Source organism: Chaetodon trifascialis, chromosome 19 (genome assembly GCF_039877785.1).
Source record: "Chaetodon trifascialis isolate fChaTrf1 chromosome 19, fChaTrf1.hap1, whole genome shotgun sequence".
NCBI classification, from domain to species: domain Eukaryota; kingdom Metazoa; phylum Chordata; class Actinopteri; order Chaetodontiformes; family Chaetodontidae; genus Chaetodon; species Chaetodon trifascialis.
In genome coordinates this window covers 6,865,290-6,887,637 of record NC_092074.1, presented here as the reverse complement: position 1 = coordinate 6,887,637, position 22,348 = coordinate 6,865,290, and the positions used below count along the sequence as shown (strand labels likewise).

At 42.4% G+C, this 22,348-nt stretch overlaps 4 protein-coding genes and 1 non-coding gene across 8 annotated transcripts; all 5 read right to left on the bottom strand.

The window, feature by feature from the left end:
• Positions 1 to 647: 647 nt before the first annotated feature.
• Positions 648 to 2,513, bottom strand: LOC139347675 (alpha-1-antitrypsin homolog). Its single transcript, XM_070987413.1, has 4 exons — positions 1,877 to 2,513; positions 1,326 to 1,596; positions 1,035 to 1,182; positions 648 to 839 (listed from the first exon to the last, which is right to left on the bottom strand). The coding sequence occupies exons 1-4, from the start codon at positions 2,511 to 2,513 to the stop codon at positions 648 to 650; spliced, it is 1,248 nt and encodes a 415-aa protein (XP_070843514.1).
• Positions 2,514 to 6,540: 4,027 nt separating this feature from the next.
• Positions 6,541 to 11,289, bottom strand: LOC139348105 (alpha-1-antiproteinase-like). Its single transcript, XM_070988055.1, has 4 exons — positions 10,491 to 11,289; positions 8,528 to 8,795; positions 6,957 to 7,104; positions 6,541 to 6,729 (listed from the first exon to the last, which is right to left on the bottom strand). Exons 1-4 carry the CDS (start codon positions 11,287 to 11,289, stop codon positions 6,541 to 6,543), a joined length of 1,404 nt encoding a protein of 467 aa, XP_070844156.1.
• Positions 11,290 to 11,753: 464 nt separating this feature from the next.
• On the bottom strand, positions 11,754 to 20,488 carry clmnb (calmin b). Of its 4 annotated transcripts, XM_070987151.1 has the most exons (11): positions 20,381 to 20,488; positions 18,722 to 19,091; positions 18,242 to 18,303; positions 18,047 to 18,142; positions 17,597 to 17,680; positions 17,415 to 17,507; positions 17,069 to 17,295; positions 16,718 to 16,911; positions 16,245 to 16,327; positions 14,176 to 15,752; positions 11,754 to 12,576 (listed from the first exon to the last, which is right to left on the bottom strand). In XM_070987151.1, exons 2-11 carry the CDS (start codon positions 18,801 to 18,803, stop codon positions 12,450 to 12,452), a joined length of 2,625 nt encoding a protein of 874 aa, XP_070843252.1. In that variant the 5' UTR covers positions 18,804 to 19,091; positions 20,381 to 20,488; the 3' UTR covers positions 11,754 to 12,449. The 4 variants fall into 4 exon arrangements, with proteins under 4 accessions (XP_070843252.1, XP_070843251.1, XP_070843253.1 ...); XM_070987150.1 differs by lacking the exon at positions 20,381 to 20,488 and having other exon boundaries at positions 18,722 to 20,093; XM_070987152.1 differs by lacking the exons at positions 17,597 to 17,680; positions 20,381 to 20,488 and having other exon boundaries at positions 11,755 to 12,576; positions 18,722 to 20,093.
• On the bottom strand, positions 20,244 to 22,301 carry prkrip1 (PRKR interacting protein 1). Its single transcript, XM_070987155.1, has one exon. It carries the CDS (start codon positions 22,238 to 22,240, stop codon positions 21,677 to 21,679), a length of 564 nt encoding a protein of 187 aa, XP_070843256.1. The 5' UTR covers positions 22,241 to 22,301; the 3' UTR covers positions 20,244 to 21,676.
• Positions 20,764 to 21,023, bottom strand: LOC139348237 (small Cajal body-specific RNA 13). The gene has a single exon (XR_011603387.1). It is a non-coding gene; the product is annotated as a small Cajal body-specific RNA 13 (non-coding RNA).
• Positions 22,302 to 22,348: the final 47 nt, after the last annotated feature.

Genomic DNA, 22,348 nt, shown 5'->3' with positions numbered 1-22,348 from the left:
ATATAAACCATTCAGCATATTTTAAGAGCCACTCTCATCATTCACATCCTCTTTGCTGGGATTGGCAGAAACTTCACCCTTGCATTCAACTGATCCAAGAGAGTTAGCTGACAGCTTTATTAAATATTAACTTTTTATGTCGTGTGCCAAGAGATCTCTGGCAAACTTATCTGTACTAATGCAATACAGATCACTGGGCACAGCGTCGGTGAAGAAGCACTGGCGTGTTGGATGAAATGTGTATGATCTTCACACAATTACAGAACTCAAACGATACACCAGAAACCAGTGTCCTCGGAGGGTAATATAAAGAGACTCTCAGAACTGTCATTTCAACTACTTTCCATTTTTTACAGAACAATTCATTCTTCTATCAGTAATCTCTCATTATTTCATATTGTAATTCATGAAGCCCCAATTTTAAAATGATTGGATCTGTGAACTTGATAGAAGATGACATAAAATGGCAGGTGTTCATGACAAATCTTTATTTCGCTTGATAATGAACAACGTTGAGACAGCAAAAGCCCAGTGACACATTAGCTCAATGTGTCAGCAGATGCTTCAAGTGATGTACATCGACTCATGGTTGCATCACATGCAACAGTCAGCTGGATGAAAATGTAACATTTATTTCCCTCGCATCTTTACATGGCTGTGGGGTCGTTAATCTTGCCCATGAAGAGGACGCTCTTAGTCGAGTGCTCCAGGATGAAGAGCAAGAAGGGTCTGTCGAGTTTTATGGTTTCAGGCATACTCATGGGCATGATCTCGAGGGTGGTGGCGGCTGCTGCCTCTGTTCCTGTTTCATCCACACTCAGCACAGCCTTGTGGGACACCTGTGGAGGAACCAGGACCAGGCAGTGAATGTCTTGTTAAGAAGTGTAGAAGCAACAAGCTAGCAAAGGGTCTCTGCAACAAACATCTACTCTACACGATGTACTTGTGATCAATAACATTCCTCCATGCGCACAACATAGGCATGTTCCTTTAATGTTTTCTGTGTACATAACAAACACGTTCACCTCTCCTACCTTTGAGAGTTTGAGCTTGACGTCTTCAGATATGCCAGAGAAATCAGCACTTTCTGCAAAGGCGTCAGTTATGCCCATTTCTTTCAATGTGCTTTCCAGGGAGGCATCAGCTGAGATGGAGAATTTTGGCACGCACAGGTCCACAGAGCTGACAAACAGACCACCACCAAGGTCAGAATCACTGGAATATATAAGCTGATTTCCAGGTTGTTTATTCAACTACAGACTACTCAACTACACTTTACAACCATGGAGACGAGAGTTCGAAAGAAAATCAAATGAATCTCTTACTTCTTGAAGAGTGAGTCATGCCAATGCTTGATGTAGTCCTTGTTGATGTAGCCCTCCACCTTCGCCATCTTGCCTTCCTCAGGCAGGACGACCATCATGGAGGTGTTACCCTTGTAGGGCAGCATGATGACAGTGGTGTGGTTCTCAACATCCTGATACAAGTCGTAGCGGCCTGTCCTCCTCATCATATCCACCTGAACCGTGGTGGTATCATCCACGTGGAAGTCAGCCTTGATTGTTAAGTTTGCATTGAAGGGTTTCTCCCACTGTCCTGTATGATGCAGTGGAGGGGGAAAGTAGTCACTGCTTGTCAGCTCAAACAATCGTGGTTACTTGTTTTAAAACGTTGTAGTATGTAAAATTATCTTGCATTCTTTTACTCTCACGACTCATCTAATTTACACATTCATAGCATGCTCTGTCATTCAGCACCTCACACTACACATGTACACCTCAACTGGTATAGATGGTGTGTCTCTACTGTATGTGTTCTTCAAAGCAGTCTGCATGCATAGTCAGTTCATTTGAGAATTTCTCTGTATGTGTCCTACCTCTGAAGTAGACATAGTTGATCAGCACCATTGCCATGTTAGAGTCCAAGTCCTTCACCAGGTCTTTGATCTTGTCCTTTGTTTTTTCCGCAATCATTCTGTTGATCTCAGCTGCAGCCTCAGGAGTTTTGGTAAAGTCGATATTGTGGATCTCACCGGAGTAGTAGTGCTGCACATCCTTGGTGAATTTCTCCACAGGACTGAAGCCAGTGCGCACCGCAGCAATGTTGCCAACATCCAACTGCGAATTCTCCTGGCTGTGGCCAAGCATGTGGAAAAGATGCTCATACGCCTCATTGATCTCTGCCTGGTTGTGAGCCTTGTAGCCCAATGTGGAGAACAGCTGGCTGTGGGTTTCACCACTGGCCCCTGCAGACAACATGGACAGAGAGGTGGAGATGCCCAGCGGCGAGTAGAAGATGTTCTTTCCAGCTGCAGCCTTGGCATTCAGATTTTTGTAGAGGGCAAAGGCAAAGTCAGCACTGGGAGGGGACAGCTTGTGGCAGCTCATTTCTCCCTCATGGCTGTGTTCAGTGCCGGCATGGTGGTGGTGGTGGTGGTGGTGCTCATGGTGGTCTGCCCAGGCTGCAGCCAGCAGCAGTGCTGTGAGTACGCAACTAGCAAAGATCCCATGCATCTTAACAGCCTGTCCAGGGAAACCAGAGGAGGTTAGTTGGGCTCAGTACAGTAGGTTACAGTAGTATTAGATAGTATAGACCCCTGATGGCGCCATGCCTTTTACTTAAACAGGACACGTCGCTGATGTGGTTTAGCCTCTAAGCAGCTCTACACTTCCAAATTATTATGTATCACCATGCCGTCAAAGGTTCATTTTCAAACCTGATTTTTAAACTTTAAAGTTATATAAAAAATGGTGGCATATTCCAATAAAGTGCCTTGCTTACCTTTAATGTCCTCTTTGCTGCAGACAGTTTGCCAGAAACTTCCCCATTATATACATGAGCTCTGAGAGTCAGCTGACAGTTCGGTCAAAAATTAACCAAGCCAACCCAACCCCTATTCTGTGCTCTCGCATATCTGACCAGACTATGTCTCATGATGCAACCCAACTCATTCACCACAGCCTGGGTGAAGGATCACTGGTCAGATAATGGGCTGCTGGAAAAACATCTGCACATATGTTTTATAACATATTGCATCACATACCGTCATGCTTATATTATCATCACATAACTAAAGATAGCAAATAATACAGCAGAATTCACTGGCCTTTCAGTATGCAGGGAAACATGAGAGAAATCCTTTCAGACTGTGAAGTCATTCTGGTTTTCACTTGATATCCATTGTGAAATCATTGGTTTGCTTTTTTCATGAAATAACATGAAGTGGTATTCTAAATCATACAACCTTTCATCAACCTTTCATCAACATAACTGGGTGACTGAACTCCCTGTTGGCTCATCTTAATAACAATATTGATTTAAAGTAGAAAGATAATAGCATGCCAGTATTTCTTGATCAAGCTTTACTTTGCTTCATGGCAAGCCATAAAAAAATGCTGTGCATGCCGTACATGCAGTTTAAACACTCGTCTTCCAACTTTATAACATATGGACACAATATATAACGTATAATAAAATTTTTAGGCTATATCCAGAGTCCAAAGTCCTTAAGCAAGTCCTGCTGATAGAAGTCCAATCGGATACTATGTTTTCCTAAATGTTGATTGATATGTATCTGACACATTGAAATAACTGCTGTAGCCCGACACACCTTATTTTTCACAAGCTACTTAATCCAAATACTCAAAGCCCTGATTCATAACTAAAAGGTTGATAATACAGACGTCCTACGACAATCCTAAGTATCAGTAATGGAGCAGATCTGGCCATATTTTAATGGATCTGTTTGAGTTACAATGAAAAATAAATCAGAGTCCTGGCCTGTCTGCATCTTTATTGTAAACCAGCCAATAAAAGCAAAATACAGAAACAATGAAGGAGACAAACAAGCAGGCAGCTGTGTGCTAGCATGGCATCTTTTTAAGCCTTGATGTCACCTCCAAGGTTTCTACTTCAAACACAACTACTACAGTTACATTGTTAGTATTCATATTGTAAGATAATCGAGTATCTACGACAGCACCCGCTATTGGAGGCTTAACAATAATTTAAGCTTCATCAAAGAAAAAATATAGCTCCTGTGAAAATTCACAAGTGTGGGTACTTATGTCATCATAACTTGGATTCTCCCATATTTATGAGGTCCACCAACTCGATGTTTAGCTGTCATTTCTGCTGTCTAAAAACATGTTTACGCCCTTCTGTCCTGCTGCTATTACAGCCATGTGTGAAGTGGCCTCAGCCACCCAACTCAACCATGGACTCACCTCACTCTGTCAGCTGATGACGTTTCTGCCACTTTGGCGTAATGCACTTTAGACTCTAATAATGAGCAGCTAGGTTTGCAAATTTTTCAACATCAGCCTCTGAGTTGTGACGGAGCTGTGATAGCACGGTAGAAAAAACCTGCATTGTTGGCACTTAAATTTAAATAAAATCCTGTAGTAATATTAATATAAGCAACTCAGCTAACTGAAGAGGCAATAATTTGACTGTAAGGTCATCAGTGGGGGTAGCCATCGACCATCTTGGAAAATGCATGAACGCTCTAAAGTGGGAAGAATGAGAGGTATTCCTATTCTTTCCATTCTGCCAACATTTGTGTGAATGCTGTATTAACCCATGATGGCCTAAGGCTTATAGGAAATGATGCTTTTCATTCCTACACATGACAATGTGTTATGATATGCCTGCAAACCTTCCAATGAGGTGCAGAAGGGGGTATAATGCATCAAGTGGGGAAGGAGTTTTAGGAGGACAAATAACGCACCTGGATGGTCTGAGTGGAGGCTAAGATAAATTTCACTCTTGTATGTGTAAATAGAGATATCCTTGACAATATGAATATGTACATGTGTGTAAACCTCTAAAGAAGCATATTTGAGAGGTGATTAAGAAAAAAAAATGTGTAGTTACTTTTTAATGTAATACTGTGCTCAATAAAAGACTTGAGATATGATGTAAAATAAAGGCATTGGTCAATGTTTCTTATGAACAAATCAACTGAAATTCACAGGCAATGAACCCAGGGACAGTGAGGAAGAACTCACCCGAGAATCAGGTTTGAGAGACAGAAAAATGCTAGTCTACACCCAACTTATTACTCCTGGAATAATTAGCTATGATCTATAGTAGAATCTACAGTATAAGAATCCATTTAGAACAGTGTATTGCTACCAAGTGTACTACCTATCAGACACTAACCAAGGCAGATGAAAATCTAACCATCATAGAAGCCATCATATCCAGTTACCTACTGTTTGTAGGTTTTCAGCGCTGTGTCCACCATTCTCATAACGTTCAGCCCAGAAACATCCTCACCACGGCAAAATAAGAAAATTCAGGCAGAAGGAAGGGTCACTTCAGATAAATAGACAGTGACAGGTTTTTGAGGAGAATCCTGCATAGTATACCTGTAATATCTGCTGCATAATGACAGGTCTGCCTGCTCAACCACTCATTAGACCTGTCATTGAGAAGCACAGCAAAGAACCGACTGTGTTGCGTCGGCAAGGATGTCCACCAGCACCAGAGCAGCTGTCATTATATACGACAGTTAGGGACGGCTGTGGCTATTATAGTGCCTTGTTTTCCTAAACCATCAGCAGCTATGAAATCTCAGTCATCATTAAGAGTCAGACAGATGATCAGTGAGTAATATATATAAAGCTCATATTGAAATAGAATTTGACAGTTAAAATTTCGCTTATAAATTCACCTTTGACTGCAAAATAATAACACAGGTAATATCTCAAATAATCTAAACAATGTTTTTTTATAATGTCTCTCACCTCTTCCTTATAGCACCCATAGAAGTCTGTGTGTACCCCTGGCATTAAGTATGTGTGAGGTGCTCACATTCTCACCACTTAAATTTTTTATACATAGAAAACATCAGTCCCAGGTCACTGATGGCGTGAAGATTTGACATTTCTGTTATTTGTCCTAGATCTGTTTTCCTATTCCTCTGTTGTTCATTTCCTCAACAAGCTAAATATTATCTCGAGATCTCCACCAGTCTGTCTGATGCCGAGGTAAAATGAGCTAATGTCCAGGAGTTGCTAAGCTCTGCTGCAGTATGAAAATGTAACAGTGTTTTATGAGCGTTTTCATTTCTGTCTTGGCAAATAAGCTTCGACATTCTTGCAAAGCCACTTCCGATAATTGCATAAGATGATACAGAGATGTTACAGGAGGAAATGGGCTGCAGAGTGAAAAAACGACAAAAGAGAAAATGCTTTTGTAGTGGAAGAAACGTGTTTTATGTTTTTTGCAGGAATAGCAAAGATTCAGTCACAGGGATAAATTACTGCCATTTAAATGTCTTTTCATCATTCTGTGAAAATGGAGGAATGAACTCTAAATCATGCTGAAATGTTTGGAAAATTGGAGGTAAAGCAAAACACGCTTGGCAAATTCAGTGAAATTGCAGGAAATGCATTTTTTCCCCAATATATTATGCCATATTATGGAAAAAAACAAACCAATGCTGTTATATAATGTACTGTAAGTGAATGCAGTATAACATCTATAGCAAAAGGGAAAAAAAGACAAAAAGGAGAGTGTAAAGTTCACTTTACTTTAGACATCTGTAGGATCAATAATTCTCCCTATGAGCAGGACAAGCCCTGTGACATTGTCATAGATTATGAGGATGAAAGGTCTGCTAAAGGTAATTCTCGGAGGGACAGAGAAGTCCAGCATGGTGTCAGGTCTCCCCCCGTCTTCTGACTTGGTCTCTTCCATCTCCAGCATGGTCTCATGAGGAGCCTGAGTGTAACGACACAAAAAACGGGAGTAGTGACAGAACAAAGATGGAGAGAATAAACTAAGTAAAATGTGCATCAAGAAGCGAGATGAGCAAAAAGTATAGTTCAGCATGTCAGTTGTACAAAGTGAGTGAGTTCCTCAAAGGTCTCAACCAAATGTTTATGCCTAGTAGTTTTGTGTATTCCATACTGACAAAGAAAAACAGGACATTTTGGTTCTCTATTAACCTTGACAAGCTTCAACGTCTTCTTTGGCGATATTCCCGAGAAGTCTGCTGAGTCTGAGAAAATGGACGATACCCCGGAGTTCCTCAGGAGATTTTCTAAACTGTAGGATTTCCTTAGTTGGAATTTAGGGAAAAGGATTTCTGCCCGCCTGTGAAAACAACAATCAATGCGTGAATGGATTTGCTCTAAGTTGTCTTGTTACAACCTGTGGGACCTGGACTGCAGGCTTTCACGCACTGATGTATAGAGAGCAGTAATTACTGCTGACTTAGAATCTACTCAGCATCATTCATCATGCTACTGAACGACAAAAAGCCAGTGACTGCTGGGGACCAGTGAGAGGGTGTCTGTCCTGTGACGTGGATCAATATACTGTACGCTCAGGGATAAGCAAACATTCTTTAGAGAGGGCAAATACTGTACATGGAACCTATGTGTTAGTATGCTCAAACACTCATATGTAGGTTCCACCCACCACACGTTTCATAACTAAAACCCTGTAATAAATATGACCTTTGGGTTCTTAAAGGGTGCATTCACCCAAATTTAACAAAAAGCACATTAAAAAACATATTTTCTCACTTTCTCTTGCCCTTGTAATATCTAGCCATGCTTTATGTGTCCTGGATTTGAGATATTCATCTCTGACATTTATGCTTCCACCCAAAACAATGAAAGTGAATTGAGTTCTGTTTATGAGCTTCACAATATTGAAAAATAACGTGAAGAAATTTTGTACAAAGAGGTTATAAAAAAAGTGTTCACAGTATTTTCTGAGGACTATCCAGATCAACTGGGACACTTGTAAACTTTCTATCCAAATTTAGCGTAAATGTATGAATGCGTGTTTGTATCCACTGATAAGACAAACAGTTGGTGGCACTGATTCTCCCGTCAGGTGCCATTAAACAATTGTAGAAGAAGAGTGCTCAATGAGATGATGCGACTCAAAGAGCTCCAGTCAAACCCTCAATGAATGAAAACGATGTTAGAAACATTGCATTTATATTGCTTCCACGTATGAATTTGAGGAAGGTTTCAAACTCTTCATAAAACCAGTGGATAGAAAGACACTTATTGCCTCTGGATGCAATGTTGTAGAATTCCTAAAATGTCAAAATGGTCAATGCTATGGGCATCACAAATGAAACTCCATCCACCTTCATTACATTGAGCTGGAAATACAAATCTCAAAGACAGATGTCTTGAAAACGGGAATCATCAAAACAATGTGCATCGCGAGATACCACCAGGGGTACAAGAGATTTCTCGGTGTAATAATTGTATTTGAGGTGAACCAACCCTTCAAATGTTGCATTTCCAGCTTAACAATCATTGTGTTTTCCCACTGGCTCCTCCTGGCCTCAAATTGAAGCTTTTTTTTCTGAATTCACTCCAATAAGAGCTTGATGTAATTAAGATAGGGATGAAAAAGTGTCAACATGTCACATTCACTCATCCTTGAAGCTGCTGACACAGAAGTCCATGCAAGTAGTCAGGAGAACACATGAATGAGAGTGTAGCTTGACATGCCTTGCTCATTCATGGTCAACCATTTGGACACTACCTACCCTGGCTTCAGGTTGCTGAGCCAAAAGCTCATCCGGCTGTCAGAGAGGCAGTCCTCCAGGGGCTGCAGCTCAGCTTTAGGAAGAAGGAGCAGTGAGGCCAGGCGATCTGACTGGGCCAGCCGCACCACTGTGGCGGAGCAGTTGGTGTCATATAGCATCATCACGTCAGAAGAGTCATCCCTGAACATCATGGCAACCTCCACGCTGGTCGTAGCATTCAGCTGGAAGCTCCGTGGCACTGTGTGGCGCCGCTCAAATGGTTGACGACCTGATTTGTGTCATTAATAAAGGGGACAGGTTACAGATTAAATAAGAAAACAGATTGGCAAAGATAGAGGTCGCACACCTATAAAAAGCACCCACTGTGTGAATTTACATATTGGAAGTGTAATGCTGCTTTTTATAATTTAGCTGCAATGTCATTGTCATTTGACCTTTCACGTGTTTTTGAAGATGTACATTTCTCTTTTGCAAAGCAATGAAAGTGATCCATCCCTCTGTTTATACCCTTAATGTACAGGAGTATTTCCCAACCATTGCATTGAGAATAATCAGTACTGTGCAAAAGTTTTATGCAGGTGTGAAAAAATGCTGTAAACTAAGAATGCTTTCAAAAATGTAAGTGTTAATAGTTTAGTTTAGAGAAATCTAAAATCAGTATTTGGTGTGATCACCCTTTGCCTTCAAAACAGCATCAATTCTTCTAGGTACACTTGCACACAGTTTTTGAAGGAACTTGGCTGGTAGGTTGTTCCAAACATCTTGGAGAACTAACCACAGATGTTCTGTGGATGTAGGCTTCCTCGATGATGTTGAAATCATACCGTACAATCACTTCCAGGACTTCTTGTTCCTCTTTACGCGGAAGATAGTTCTTAATGACATTGGCTGTATGTTTGGGGTTGTTGTCCTGCCAGAATAATTCTGGGGCCAATCATACGCCTCCCTGATGGTATTGCATGATGGATAAGTATGGAACCTCCACCATGCTTCACTGTTGCCTGCAGACACTCTTAAATGTACCGCTCTCCAGTCCTTCAGCAAACAAACTGCCTTCTGCTCCAGCCAAATATTTAAAATTTTGACTCATCAGTCCAGAGCACCTGCTGCCATTTTTCTGCACCCCAGTTCCTAAGTTTTCGTGCATAGTTGGGTCGCTTGGCCTTGTTTCCATGTCCATGCCATACGGCTTTTTAGCTGCAACTCTTCCATGAAGACCAGTTCTGGCCAGACTTCTCCAGACAGTAGATGGGTGTACTGGGTCCCACTGATTTCTGCCAGTTTTGAGCTGATGGCACTGCTAGACATCTTCCGATTTTGAAGGGAAATAAGCTTGATGTGTTTTTCATCTGCTGCACTAAATTTCCTTGGCCGACCACTGCGTCTATGATACTCAACGTTGCCCGTTTCTTTGTGCTTCTACAAAAGTGCTTGAACAGTACATCTTGAAACCCCAGTCTGCTTTGAAATCTTTGTCTGGGAGAGACCTTGCTGATGCAGTATAACTACTGTGTCTTGTTGCTGTGCTCAGTCTTGCCATGGTGTATGACCTGTGACATGAAACTGTCTTCAGCAGCCTCACCTTGACTGTTTGGCTGTTCCTCACCCAGTTTTAAGCATCCTACAAAGCTGTTTCTGTTTCAGTTAATGACTGTGTTTCAACCTACATGTGAAATTGATGATCATTAGCACCTGTCTGGTATAATTGACCGGTTCTACAAAATCCCTGACTTTGTGCAAGTGTACCTATAAGAACTGATGCTGGTTTGAAGGCAAAGGGTAGTAACACCAAATACCAAACACTTTGCATTCTGTAAATTGGAAAAAAAAAAAAATTAATTATATTTTTGAAAGCATTCTTAGTTTACAACATTTTTCACACCTGCCTAAAACTTTTGCACAGTACTGTAAATACATGTGCACAAAAACTGCAACTGTCATCAGCCATACAACAAGAAGCTACCTTTGAAATACACATAATTGTTAAGTTCAAGTTTGTCAGAGGCTTGCAAGTCTTTCATCAACGTCTCAAAGCTGATGTTGAAGGCGGAGGGTCCAGTGTGCTGAGGCCTGGACAAAAAACTGTCATAGTCCAGTGAGGGTCTTCCATCAATATGTAGGCCGCTCCACACTTTCAAGTGACCCCCAGCATGAACCCCATCCTCAGTTCCAGTCCTGCCCTCTGCTCCATCATCTACATCAGCTCTGTTTCCAGCATCTGCACCTCCAATTTCAACCCCCGCTGTGGCCCCAATCCCTGCTCCTGTTCCAGCTCCAGCCTTAGACTCTGCACTTTGAGCTCCACCTCCAACCCCTCCCTCCTGCAGTGTGAGGCTGTGTTGCAGATTTGTAAGAGCAGATATGGTGGCCTCCACGCTCTGCTCTGTAGAGTTGGCTGCCAGCCCCAATGCCTCCAGGGCTTGGCTCCGACTCTCGGACCGAGAGGCCTGGGACAGCAGGGCCAGGGCTGACGCCAGGCCCAAGGGCGAGAACAAGATGTTGCGCTGCTGCTGCTGCTGGACCCCAGGCTCAGCAGTGGTTCTGGTGGCCAGGTCATGGTAAGGTTCAAAGGCCAAGGCTGTGTTTAAAGCTGATGTGTTGAGCTGCTGATTGACCTCTAGCTCCTCATGCAGAGGCCCACTGAAGCGTTTCTCAGGCTTTGGTAGAACCGACCCATCTGCTGTGCAGCCTCTTAGCAATGCCAGCACTGTTAGACATGTAAAACTGTACATAAAAAAGATCATCGCTCCTTCTCTCACCATCCTGGCCTGGCCTGGTTCAGAGATGCCGCAGGTTGATCTCTCATAAGACCAACCAAACTCCGGCTTTGGGGAAGTGTTGTTCTCGTGGCTTTGCGCGGGGGTGGCGATGGTGTTGAAAGTATATCGATTTCCAGTGCTGAGCTTTTGACCTGTGGGTTGAGCTCCAAGCAAACAATGGCGGCATGTTTAGTTTCTTAGAATTTCAGCAGCAATGCATGTGTGTGTATTTGGTGGACAGTGAGGACAGTCCATTCTCATCCCCCTCCCTTTAATACACATTCTGGTCAACATGGATTTTGAACACTTACGCAACTGATGCAGATTTAAATTTTGCTCTAGTTTGCTCTGTACACACTGGTATTCCAACAAAGATACTATACATGTGCCTAATATGTTTATGGCACCTAGAAATACAGTATTTACATAGCAAACTCTATCATGTGGAAAGGACCAGCAGAGGTATATCGCAGAACAAGTATTTGATTTATTATTTGTATCTCATAATCTCAAAAATGTCATGAAAAAAGCCTGCATTGTTGATAAGCGTTGACTATCATACAGTATCTGAGATGAAAACAATGAAATATATATTCTAAGTCACAAGTAGCACAGGGAGAGTCTACGAAATGTCAAAGTGCTCATTAAATATTATCAGCTTATCAGCCATGTCAATACAGCTTCTAATTAAACAGCAGGTCATGGGGGATTCTCAGCAGTCAACAGAATGCTGTGAAGAAAGTTTGTCATGTGAGACAGTTGCTGCTGTGTGGCTGTGATGCCACCATGTGGTCGATAACATCCACTGAAATTCAAAGGATTTCTGCTAGAAAACTAAATCAAAGAAAAACAGAGCATTTTGGACATGCATTCAGCAAAAACACCTCGCAAACCCTGTCATAATGTATTGTGTATTGTTAGACCAAGAAAAAATGTCTCGTAAGAGGAATAACACCGTTACGCGTTCATCTGAAACGATAGCCCAAATGACAAATTATTTCTGCTGGCAGCAAAACACAAACACAATCATTAAATGCTGCCTTGAGGGAAATGTAGTGACACAGATAAAGAGTCAAGCCACCCCTAAGTGTCCCTGCTTGGCTCATTCGTAGAAAACGGGCTAATAAGCATATATTAATGATAAGGGGGTGCTAAGGAAGGACTCAGAGGTTCGTCTGAGGTAGCATGAAGCAGCAGTAGAGCAGAATCCACAGGACCAAGAGCATTTCCAGCTCCAATGGGGTTATGTCACAAGAGGCTGCTGAAAACTGAAGAATGAATCCTCGCTCTCTGTTGAAAAGCAGATAAAACACGAGGCATAAGAGTGTTCGTTTCAGACTGAAATGAGACACTTCACATTCATATTCATCATGAAGAAATCAAAAGTAGCAAAGCAATAAAGCCAAAAACACAAAATGTAATTATCCTGTCTTTGTAAGTGAATTGACCAGTGATTGACCAGCAATTCTTAAGTCAGTCTTAAAACTGAACCTGTTAGTTTGGGGATGTAGTAAGAGCAATATTTGATATACAAAGAGTTTTGACAATGGCTTACAAAACCAAAAACACAAGCATAAGAAATGGATTAACCCGTGTGTATCTGCTCTAAAGTTGGCAGTAGCAGGGCCTGCTAATTAGCAGTTAGAACCCTGTTAATAGCACAAAAAAAAAAAAAAAGCAAATGTTGAAATTTCATTGTTTATGAAAATTATATCTTCTTTTAGAATTTGATGCCAGCAACACATTTCAGAAAAGTTGGGACAGGCTCATGTTTAGCTCTCAGTTGCATCATCTTTTAACAAAGAACTGAGGAGGAGCTGAACTGAGTGCTGTAATTTTGAAAGTCGAATGTGTTCAAATTCTTGCTTGATGTTTGATTTCAGCTGCTCAACATTTTTGAGGTCGTTTCTGATCTGGTTTATATGCACTTTCCTCTTTGCATGGTAGAGTTTCAGCTTCATTTGTGGATGCAGTGATGAACTGTGTTCTGAGCTCATGCAGTGACGTCCGCGACAGAATCCTGTCTGTTTTCAGTGCGGTGCTGTCTGAGGGCCTGAAGGTCCCGGACAGCCAGTATTGGTTTCAGCCTTGTCCCTTCTGTACAGAGAATTCATCAGATTCTCTGAATGTTTTAATGACATTAAGGACTGTAGACAATGAAATTCCCAAATTCTTTGCAGTTCTACATTGAGAAACATTTTTCTTAAATTGCTGTTTGTCAGCACAGTCTGTCACAGAGCGCTGAACCCCTCCCCATCTTTACTGCAGACAGACTCAGCCTCTCTGGGAGGCTCTTTTTATACCCAATCATGTTACTCACCTGCTGCCAGTTCACCTAATTAACTGAGTTGTTCCACCAGCTGTTTGCTTTTAGCTTTTCACAGCTTTTCCAGTCTTTTGATGCCACTGTCCCACCTTTTTTAAACGTGTGGCTGGCATCATATTCTAAATGAGGACATGATTCAACATTTGATACGTTATCTTTGTTCTATTTTCAATTAAATAAGGGCTTTCAATGTTTTGCAAATCATCACATTTTCTTTGTATTTACATTTTACACAGCGGAAACAGGGATGCATTTCAAGGCAAAGGGCGTGTAATTAACAAGTTAACTGCATCATTTTGTGAGGTTTCAGGTTATGCTGCAAAAATAGCTGTTAACATGCTCGCCATCAGCCAGAAATGACAAGCTGCCTCTGTTTACCTTAGTGTGAAATTGAAGATACACTGCTTAAAACAGAGTTGAGCCTGTCTGCCACCACTATCATAGTAAACTGCATAGACCTACTGTATGCCATACTAAATTGGAAAGCTTGATTTGTAGTTATCACAAACGAGGGCAGTGTTTCACCAAGAAGTCAACTGTAAATCACAAAAGCCATGACCTACCTGAATGACTGAGAGGTTGCACTGCAGGCAGGAGTCCAACTAGTATCACCGTTGTGGACATTAACACTTCCATTAGTGTCATTTTCTGGGGTAGTTTCACCAGGATGGTCTGTTGTCGCCCTCTTGTCAGTCAGTTTGCGTCTTGTAATCTTACACTTTCTGTTGTTCTCCTCTGCTGTTATAACTGCCTCAAAATCCATTGAATTCTTGACTTCATCACTGGATTCTTCCTTGACTTCATCTCTACAATTTAAATCTTCCATTTTGAGGGCAGTGACTTTCCCACCGTTTTCTTCTTCTGTGTTAATTCTAGTTGCATCAGCTCCTCTGACTTCATATACATCCTCACCAGCACTATGCTGATTCTCCCTTTCGTCCTCCTTTACATTATCCTCTTCCTTTTTATCTTTCCCTAACTTTGTGATTTTCCCTTCCTCAAATGGCATCAAACTGTCTTCCTCTTCTTCTTTGTCTACCGCTTTCTTTTCACTTGCTTTCCCCCATTTTTCAAAAAGCCCTCTTTCAGTATTTTCCTCAAGCTCTTTCTTCCAACTAGCCACTTCAAAAAGCTTTGTTTTCTTGGTTTCATCTACCAGAGCCTCTGTTTTATCACATTCATGCATCACCAGTCTAGCATTTTCTGTCATCTCCTTTTCCCTCACTTCCTCACAATAATGGCCATCATCATTACTCTGTCTTCTGACAACTCTCTCCTCTTCGCGTTTTTCTCTGCCTCGGCTTTCTTCCTCTGGCTCCATGTCAAACACAGCTCTACTGTTTGTCATCTCTCTGGAACTACTTCCCTTCTTGTCCCAATCAAACTTTCTGTGAAACGCTGACTGAGCCCTGATGTCTGACTCAACATTTTGTGCAAGTGAGCCCTCTTGATGCTTACATCCACCGCTGTTTAACAACTCACACACTTCCAGACATTTCACTTCTTCAGTCTGCTGTCCATTCAGGAACATTTCTTCTGCTGTTTCCTCTTCAACCCTCGGTACTTGTCTTTTCAGCTGATTATGGGGTTGAAAAACTTCTTTATTCAGATCTAGGATGTAGTTGTAAGCCTCCTCTTCATCTGAGTCCAGTGCTGACAAGCTGTAGATTCCTTCCTCGGAGCTCAAAGAAAAGTGACTTTCATCCACTCTTGGCTTGTTGTAGCCCTGATCTGCAGACGCTTTCTCCATCCATGATCTGATGTCCTGGCTGTTTACGGCTGTGTCCAGCGGACTGGGTGGCTTTAAAGCGCTTCGAGGCCTGCTTTTCTTTTTGTTGAACGGTGAGGCAGCAGAACTGCCCACAGGCTGTTCACTGATGCTTTGGCCACGGCAGGATGAAAAGATGTCACCGCTGCTGGAGGAGAGGCCAGATTGAACTGCTCCACTTGTGTGAAGTGAGGCGACACAGGGGCTCCCTGAGGGTCTTCTGGCCCACTGTTTCCACAGTTGCTGCTCATTGCTCTTCTCAAAGCCTTTGAGCAAAGCTTGCGCCTCTGGGTCATCAGCGCCGGTCTCCCCAAAGCTGACTGATTCAAGTGATCCGAAATTTGGGATCTGAGGAACTTCTGTTGTAAAATCCTGTAATATATAGTTTATGAGTGGTACTGATATCTCTGCAAGTAATGCTCAGAAAGAGGTATATTTCATTCTTAGTGTTTTTGAATGCATTAAATATAAAGCTGCAGCAAGTTAGCTTAGCCTAGCATAAAGACTTTGAACAGGGGTAACACTTAGCCTGACTCTGCGCAAATGTAAAATCTCAGCTCACTAAAAAAGACATCATTTCTAACTTCTTTAATCGGGACTAAAACCTTCCATCCTTACTACACCCAGCCAAGAAAAAGACCTGCAAATAACCTCCAATAAAAACAATTGTCATTTTTACACCTAAAAAATGTTGGTTAGCAGATTTTGTTACTGTTGGAAAGAGCCAGGCTAATCATTTGTACCAGTCTTTAAGCTAAAGTATGATAAGCCAACTGAAGACTGGTAGTAGCGTCATACTTTTTTTATCTAACTTTCAGCAAGAAAGCAAAAAAAACCACAATGCCAAACTTATTCAAGCCTAACCTCATCTATTCCTGAACAGTGCCTCAGGAACATAGACACATAGGTGATGATAGACTGCTCGTCTGGTGAAGTGCACGACACATCTGCAGGAAGAAGAATAGACAGTTTTTACACATTGGCAGGGGAGACTGTTACTAAGGAGACCATCTTTCAGTTGGAGGCTGGAGGTTTGACCAAGGCCCAGTTCAATGTGACCCTGCAGATATAATAAACACGCCACTGCACACAGCAACGACCTCTGCTGCGCATTTCTAGAGAGGTCAACCTCTGAATTGGTCTGCAATGAGGCGAATGCTTCTGATTTACCCAGCGGACCCTTGATAAGTGGTATCATTAAACTATGTTGGGACTCTGGCACCTATTTAGCATAAGTGCAGTGGTTGTACTGTTTATGTGGTCATGCAGAAAGGCATTTTGTCTTTGGGGATGAAAATGGACCAATGTGTAACTCTTTCTGTTTCGTAAGCTTTTACCTTCAGGCTCCAATAGAGGTGGTATATCCAAACTTTGATGGGCTATCATGAAAGCCAGCTGGATGTTTTCTCTTGGCTCTCTGGACAGACTGTCCCTCAGGTCAACCAAGGCTGGGTTTATGGACTTAATCATAGCCAGGAATGCCAGCCCACTCTTCCAGCTCTTCCCAAAATCATGCACCTCCACCCCAAACCTGCACATTCAAAATGGCACAATGGAAAATATAACCTCAGCACAGGCAGCTCACACATTTCACTTCACTCATTGTGGGTTTCTAAGTATTTGTTTGGTTTGGGACAATTTGTTGACAAAAATGATTTTGTAAGCATTTGGATCTTTTTCAGCCTCACTTTGATGTGCATCCTTGGATCCATTGCAGCAGAGTCTTGATTGCTTTCCCATGGTACTTGGGTTCCCTGGCAGCCTTTCTACCTTTGCCTGGCAGGGTTTTGCAGGAGTAGTTGCCAATGTCATTTGGCTGGGGAGAGAGGTCACCGGGGGAGGGGTAACTGCTCATTGATAAGGAAGAGAGGCTAGAAGACAAATGCCTCTGGAGGCCTCCCGTCACCTCTTTTACCTGTATTGGAGTAAATAAGCAGAGTGTATGTAAGGTCAGTGACAAAGACAAACAGCTGGGACAGAAGTGAAATAATATATTAAGATATTAGAGTGATGGATGACGGGGAAAAAGCCTGCCTGGAAATACAGGATGATGTTCCAGACAAGATTAAGAACAACAGAAGGGACACCGTCAGCAATACTGGAGGCATCGATGCCAAGCAGCTTTACCTGAGGGACAACAGGGAGGAGACATCATGCACAGTCAAGTTTTTCCTGATTTGAATAATATCACTATCATTTGAAGCAAACAGACTCACATGTCTATCATCCAGGAACGCCAGAGCCTTAGAAATGTTGTTGAGTCTGAAAATGCGGTGAGGAGATGACCTAAACCTGTAAAGCTAATATAAGACATTGCAGGAGGAGCGTTTATGGGAATGTTATCAGGATTCATTGCCTTCTTGTTCAGATATAGGTTGATAAAACATGTGCAAAAAATATGAAGCTACAGCCAGCAGCCACTTAGCTTTGCCTCGTGTCAAGACAGGAAACAGGGAAAGCAGCTAGCTTGGCTCTGTGCACAGGTAACAACAACAGTAACTTATATTTTGTTACCTATTTCTAGGTCGAGCTGTAAAGGTGCTGGTCGGTGGATTTTATTGCCTTTGAACAGAGCCAGGCAAACTATTTCCCTTTGCTCCCAGCTACGCTAATTGTCTTGATATTAGCTGACATCAAAGTGTTCAACAGCAGAACTTGACTCTCACTAGTTTGCAGTCAGACAGCTGCTCCAGCAACGCCATCAGTATTCTGCCGTCCTGAATGTCTGTGAACAGGTTGTGCACCTCAATGGGAGGATCACTCTGGAAATAACAAATCGTAAAGCTTATTGGTGATTGTATTTATGAGCTACAGTGTAAAAGACTGATGCTACAGTAAATCCGTATTGATTTGAGCCTTACTCTCTGCAGAAACACATTCATCCACCTGGTGAAGGTTCTCGTCTGCACTGCTTTCCTCTCATCTGGGGAAGAGAAAACAGGGAAAACAGGCACAGAAAATACTGCAGTTTTACAAGGTAACACTGTTGGGAGTATCTTCAAAAACTTGCTCTAACTGAGCAGCGCATGGGAGAACTTGTTAAAATATTTGAAATGAGATAATCTGTGTTTTAATCACCTTTCTATTATAGATTTCGCATGCAACACGTCACACTCGTGAACTACTCTTGATGCAATTCAACGGATGAAATTGTGTATGATTGAGCAATCCGATGCCACATACCAAAGGGAGGACAAGCCTAACAAATGCTGTTATCTTGCAAATTGTTTCCTCTCAAGAGCATAGTGAGGTTTTTCTTGTATACACGGTTATTTAGCATCATTACCACAGTGGGTTGGAATTAGCCATCAGCTGAAGGCTCGTATTTCTTGTCACAGTACCTTGAGGCTGCTCATGTTGATGACTGATCTCTCCCACTGATTTCTTTTGTGAATCCCCATTGGCCTCGTCCGGCATTTTCATTTAACTTCAGTCTCACTCCCACTTAAGAGCCATTGTGGAGATAAGACGGGAGAACAATTCAAAATGTCAGGCACTTGTAGCAATTAGAGGTGCTGGGAGATTTCTTTACAGAATACGGATGAAGAAAAGGCAAAGGGAGGCAGTGTGTCTTGCCTGAACACGCTGAAACCTCCCTCTGAGGTGTTGATCAACTCTAGTTTCCACTCCCCTGAGACAACTCAACCTGAATCCTATTGGAAGGCTGTGGTTCATACAAATCTGTCTGTGGAGGCAGTCGCAAGTCCTTAACTGTTAAAGTGAAGGAATAAGCAGGAGTCACTGTTAGGTTTTATGCTGTACGGTTTTCCTGCAGAGGCCAGTAATAAATTTTTCTGACACGATTCACTGAGAGAAGCACGTTCAGCTTGGACTTGAGGAATTAACTGGCTTTCACAGGAATGAGCAGATGTAGCAATGTTTTTGCTGAGGTGATTTTATAGTACTTGCACATGAGAAAATGTTATCTATAGAGATGGTTTGAGAGACAAACTCTTTTTAGACTTACATCCTTTTGTGATTTTAAGCTTTTATTAGGTAGTGGGAGCAGAGAAATGGCAGGAAGTGAGGGCACAGAAAGATAAAGTCCAACAAAACAAAGGTCCCCGTCCAAACATGAACCAGGGAAGCTGCAGTTCACCATCAGCATCTGAAGCAGACATTCAGACCCACAACAGCCCTGAATGAAAGCAGTTCAGAGGGCTGTGCCGGTGCAGCTGTGTTGTTGAAAGGCACTAGTCCAACAGTTTGTAATACTCAGACAAGATTTTACAGCTCAGAAAATGACTTTATCTTTGGTCTCGACAAAGGCAAACAGAAATATTGAATTCACGTTACAAAGAAATCCACCAGGATGATGTCACATTGTGGCAAAGGCTGAGGCTGGTTCAACTTTTTTTTTTTTCCAGAATCCTCTGTATTGACACCCACACTGTGCTGAAGGACTGGCTCAGTTCAAATGAATAAGGGGGTCTGCAGAGTTTGAAGCAGCCTGAATGCAGCCTAACCCCTCAGGTCCTGATAATGCTAATTCATAGCATTTTTTAATATAGTTAGAAAGTGAGACTCGAGGCTATTTAACACAATGCATTTTCTCTTTAATCCTTTAATCTCTATTGGCTGCTGGAGAGGCTTGTGTCAAAATATATTTGCTCCATTGTGCCTGAGGGTAGGCTTTACATAATACTCTACTACAATAATAAACATATATATGGATATTTCTCAATTGTGAAATTTTGTTTGATGCTTCTTTTTAAGGGAGTGTCCATATTTCTCTGCTGGTCAAATATGCTTTTATTTCCTTCTGCAGTTTCAAAAACCTGCCTCCACTGTCAGTAATCTACATTTCATTTTGAAAAATGCACGATGTCTAATGGGCTCACTTTCTAAAATAGATCATTTATCAAAGAACACTGAGAATTAAGTTTTCAATCACTTGGTATTTGTCGGAAGCTAAACCCTCATTTTGGAACTTAATGTGATGCAATGAAATTTGTATAACAAGCTGCGAAAAGCAGTCCGTGCTGTCTGCAGTGACCCACATTTTATTGCAGCTGTGTAATATTCCCCATTCGACCTCAGCGGGGAACTTCAGTGCATCTTTAATGAGTGAAATCTTCCATCAGTGAACAGAATCGCTCAGAAGAAACTTGCAGTTTGTGTTACACCTGTCATTTATAAATCATAACAGCTGAACTCGTTTCAACACAGTGAAACTGTGAAGGAGCACATTAATGGGAATCATAAATAATATCAGTGTGGAATACCAGCACATGAGCCAAGACTAAAAAACTCAATAATTGGACCAGAGGTCTCTCTTGGTCTGCCCTGCATGGCAGCCTCATTTCAATTTCAAAGTTCATTCCTTACAGAAACCAATCAAAGCTGCTGAAGCCTTGATTTTTTTGCATATCAAATCAGATGTTATTGTGACAGCTGACAGTGTCTGACAGGAAGAGCTTTCCCTGTTTCAAACAATATCTGGCTGTCAGGTTTTACTCTACCTGCCTCAAGAAAGGTGAAGGCTACAGAGCGAGACCGTCACCACCGTGGAAAGCAGGAGTCTGTCCAAGGAACATCGCACGTGAAACTCCTGAGCCTCCAGAAGTCACGCCTTTTCATTCTTTGAGTTGCTTTCTGCAACCTTGTTGGGCCCACAAGCAATAGTGGTGCAAGGAGCAGCATCACAAGGTGGCAACGACCGATCAGACTGTAGATACAGCAGTTGTGCTACACACACGCTTGCTTGCATTTAATGCAGTATTATGTATTACTCAGCCCCCAATATACAACACAAACACATCTGACAGTGACTGCACCTAAAGGAGAATTTATCAATCTGAACATCTGACACATCAATGTATAGTCTCGTTTTTATTGAAACATTTGAAATGCTACGTTCAAATGTAGACAATTCCCACTGAGTCAACTAAAATCCATCACGTAATTTGCACACTCAAGAAATACCTGAAGACAACGTCTGGCCTGCTATCCGCAACATGAAACAAATATTTCAGTGAGATTATGGACAGCATAGTGAAAAATCTGAGGCGCCTCAGCATGTCTGTTTTCCAGCTGGGACTCTGACCACCAAGGGCAGCTTAAAACCATACACTGAAGGCAGTTTCCTGCCAATTAAACTGGGTAGTCCATCCAGGTTTTACTGCGATTAAATTGGAAAAAGGAGGCGACACTGCCCCTGCAGGGGCCGCTTAAAATAGTTCAGGGTTTGTTTTGCTCCTTCCAGAGGTTCTCATGTGATTTTGTGTCCACGTCCCCACAGGCCTCATCATCAGACACCCACAATGTCACCAGGGAGGATTAAAACCAGTACCAAGTCATTTCTTCCCCATTATGAAGCTGGGAGCCTCGGCATCGTCTTCGGCTTCTCTTTCCTCCTCTTCTTCGCTGCTCTCTGAGCTCTTGTCGGAGGTGTCTTTGTCTTTTTTGTTTTTGACCTCCAGCTTTGCCTTCTTCATCATCAGCTTTTTCTGCTTCAGCTTTTCCCGCTTCTTCCTGCGCTTTGCCGTTCGTTCCTCGGCTGCCTGTTTGTTTTGCTCCACCTTATCCAGATAGTCCATGTCGTGGTCATGCTTATCTGCCATCTTGTCCAGAAAGTCTTGTCTCTGGTACTCTCTGCGTCGGAGGTGTCGGTAAACATGGAACTCCCCGCTGCCTGCACCGGCGCTAGAACCCATCACGTCTCGGACAAACTCCGGCGGAGCCCGCGGGTTCCATTCTTTTGGCCTGTCCGGGATGGGAGCGAGCTTATCCGGGTTCCGCATCAATCTCTCCAACTTCAGACGCTGTTCCTCTGCCGGAGTTTTGGCGATTATCAGAGGCTGCGCCTCTTTTCCTCCAGGTTTCCCCTGCTTGTTATTCTTCTGCGTGTGCGCCGCCATCTTTCAAACTATCGCCGTCTTGTTCCTTTTTCCTAATGTCGACCCGGAAGTTCTTAAGAGCTTCTGCAACCCGGAAATAGTTATTTAACTTTTTCTTCTTCTTCTTTT

What these genes read in the sequence shown, in the direction of transcription:
- LOC139347675 (XM_070987413.1), bottom strand. Translation starts at nt 2,513, where the DNA reads ATGCATGGGATCTTTGCTAGTTGCGTACTCACAGCACTGCTGCTGGCT. An exon ending in CATGACTCACTCTTCAAGAA is followed by an intron (nt 1,183 to 1,325) that starts GTAAGAGATTCA and finishes TCTGTTTGTCAG; the next exon opens with CTCTGTGGACCTGTGCGTGC. An exon ending in TCAAGCTCAAACTCTCAAAG is followed by an intron (nt 840 to 1,034) that starts GTAGGAGAGGTG and finishes GTTCCTCCACAG; the next exon opens with GTGTCCCACAAGGCTGTGCT.
- prkrip1 (XM_070987155.1), bottom strand. Translation starts at nt 22,240, where the DNA reads ATGGCGGCGCACACGCAGAAGAATAACAAGCAGGGGAAACCTGGAGGA.
- LOC139348105 (XM_070988055.1), bottom strand. Translation starts at nt 11,289, where the DNA reads ATGGTGAGAGAAGGAGCGATGATCTTTTTTATGTACAGTTTTACATGT. An exon ending in CTCAGCAACCTGAAGCCAGG is followed by an intron (nt 7,105 to 8,527) that starts GTAGGTAGTGTC and finishes TTGTTTTCACAG; the next exon opens with GCGGGCAGAAATCCTTTTCC. An exon ending in AGACGTTGAAGCTTGTCAAG is followed by an intron (nt 6,730 to 6,956) that starts GTTAATAGAGAA and finishes CGTTACACTCAG; the next exon opens with GCTCCTCATGAGACCATGCT.
- clmnb (XM_070987151.1), bottom strand. Translation starts at nt 18,803, where the DNA reads ATGAAAATGCCGGACGAGGCCAATGGGGATTCACAAAAGAAATCAGTG. An exon ending in AGCTGTCTGACTGCAAACTA is followed by an intron (nt 17,681 to 18,046) that starts GTGAGAGTCAAG and finishes GTCTTATATTAG; the next exon opens with CTTTACAGGTTTAGGTCATC. An exon ending in ATCCAAGGATGCACATCAAA is followed by an intron (nt 16,912 to 17,068) that starts GTGAGGCTGAAA and finishes TTGAATGTGCAG; the next exon opens with GTTTGGGGTGGAGGTGCATG.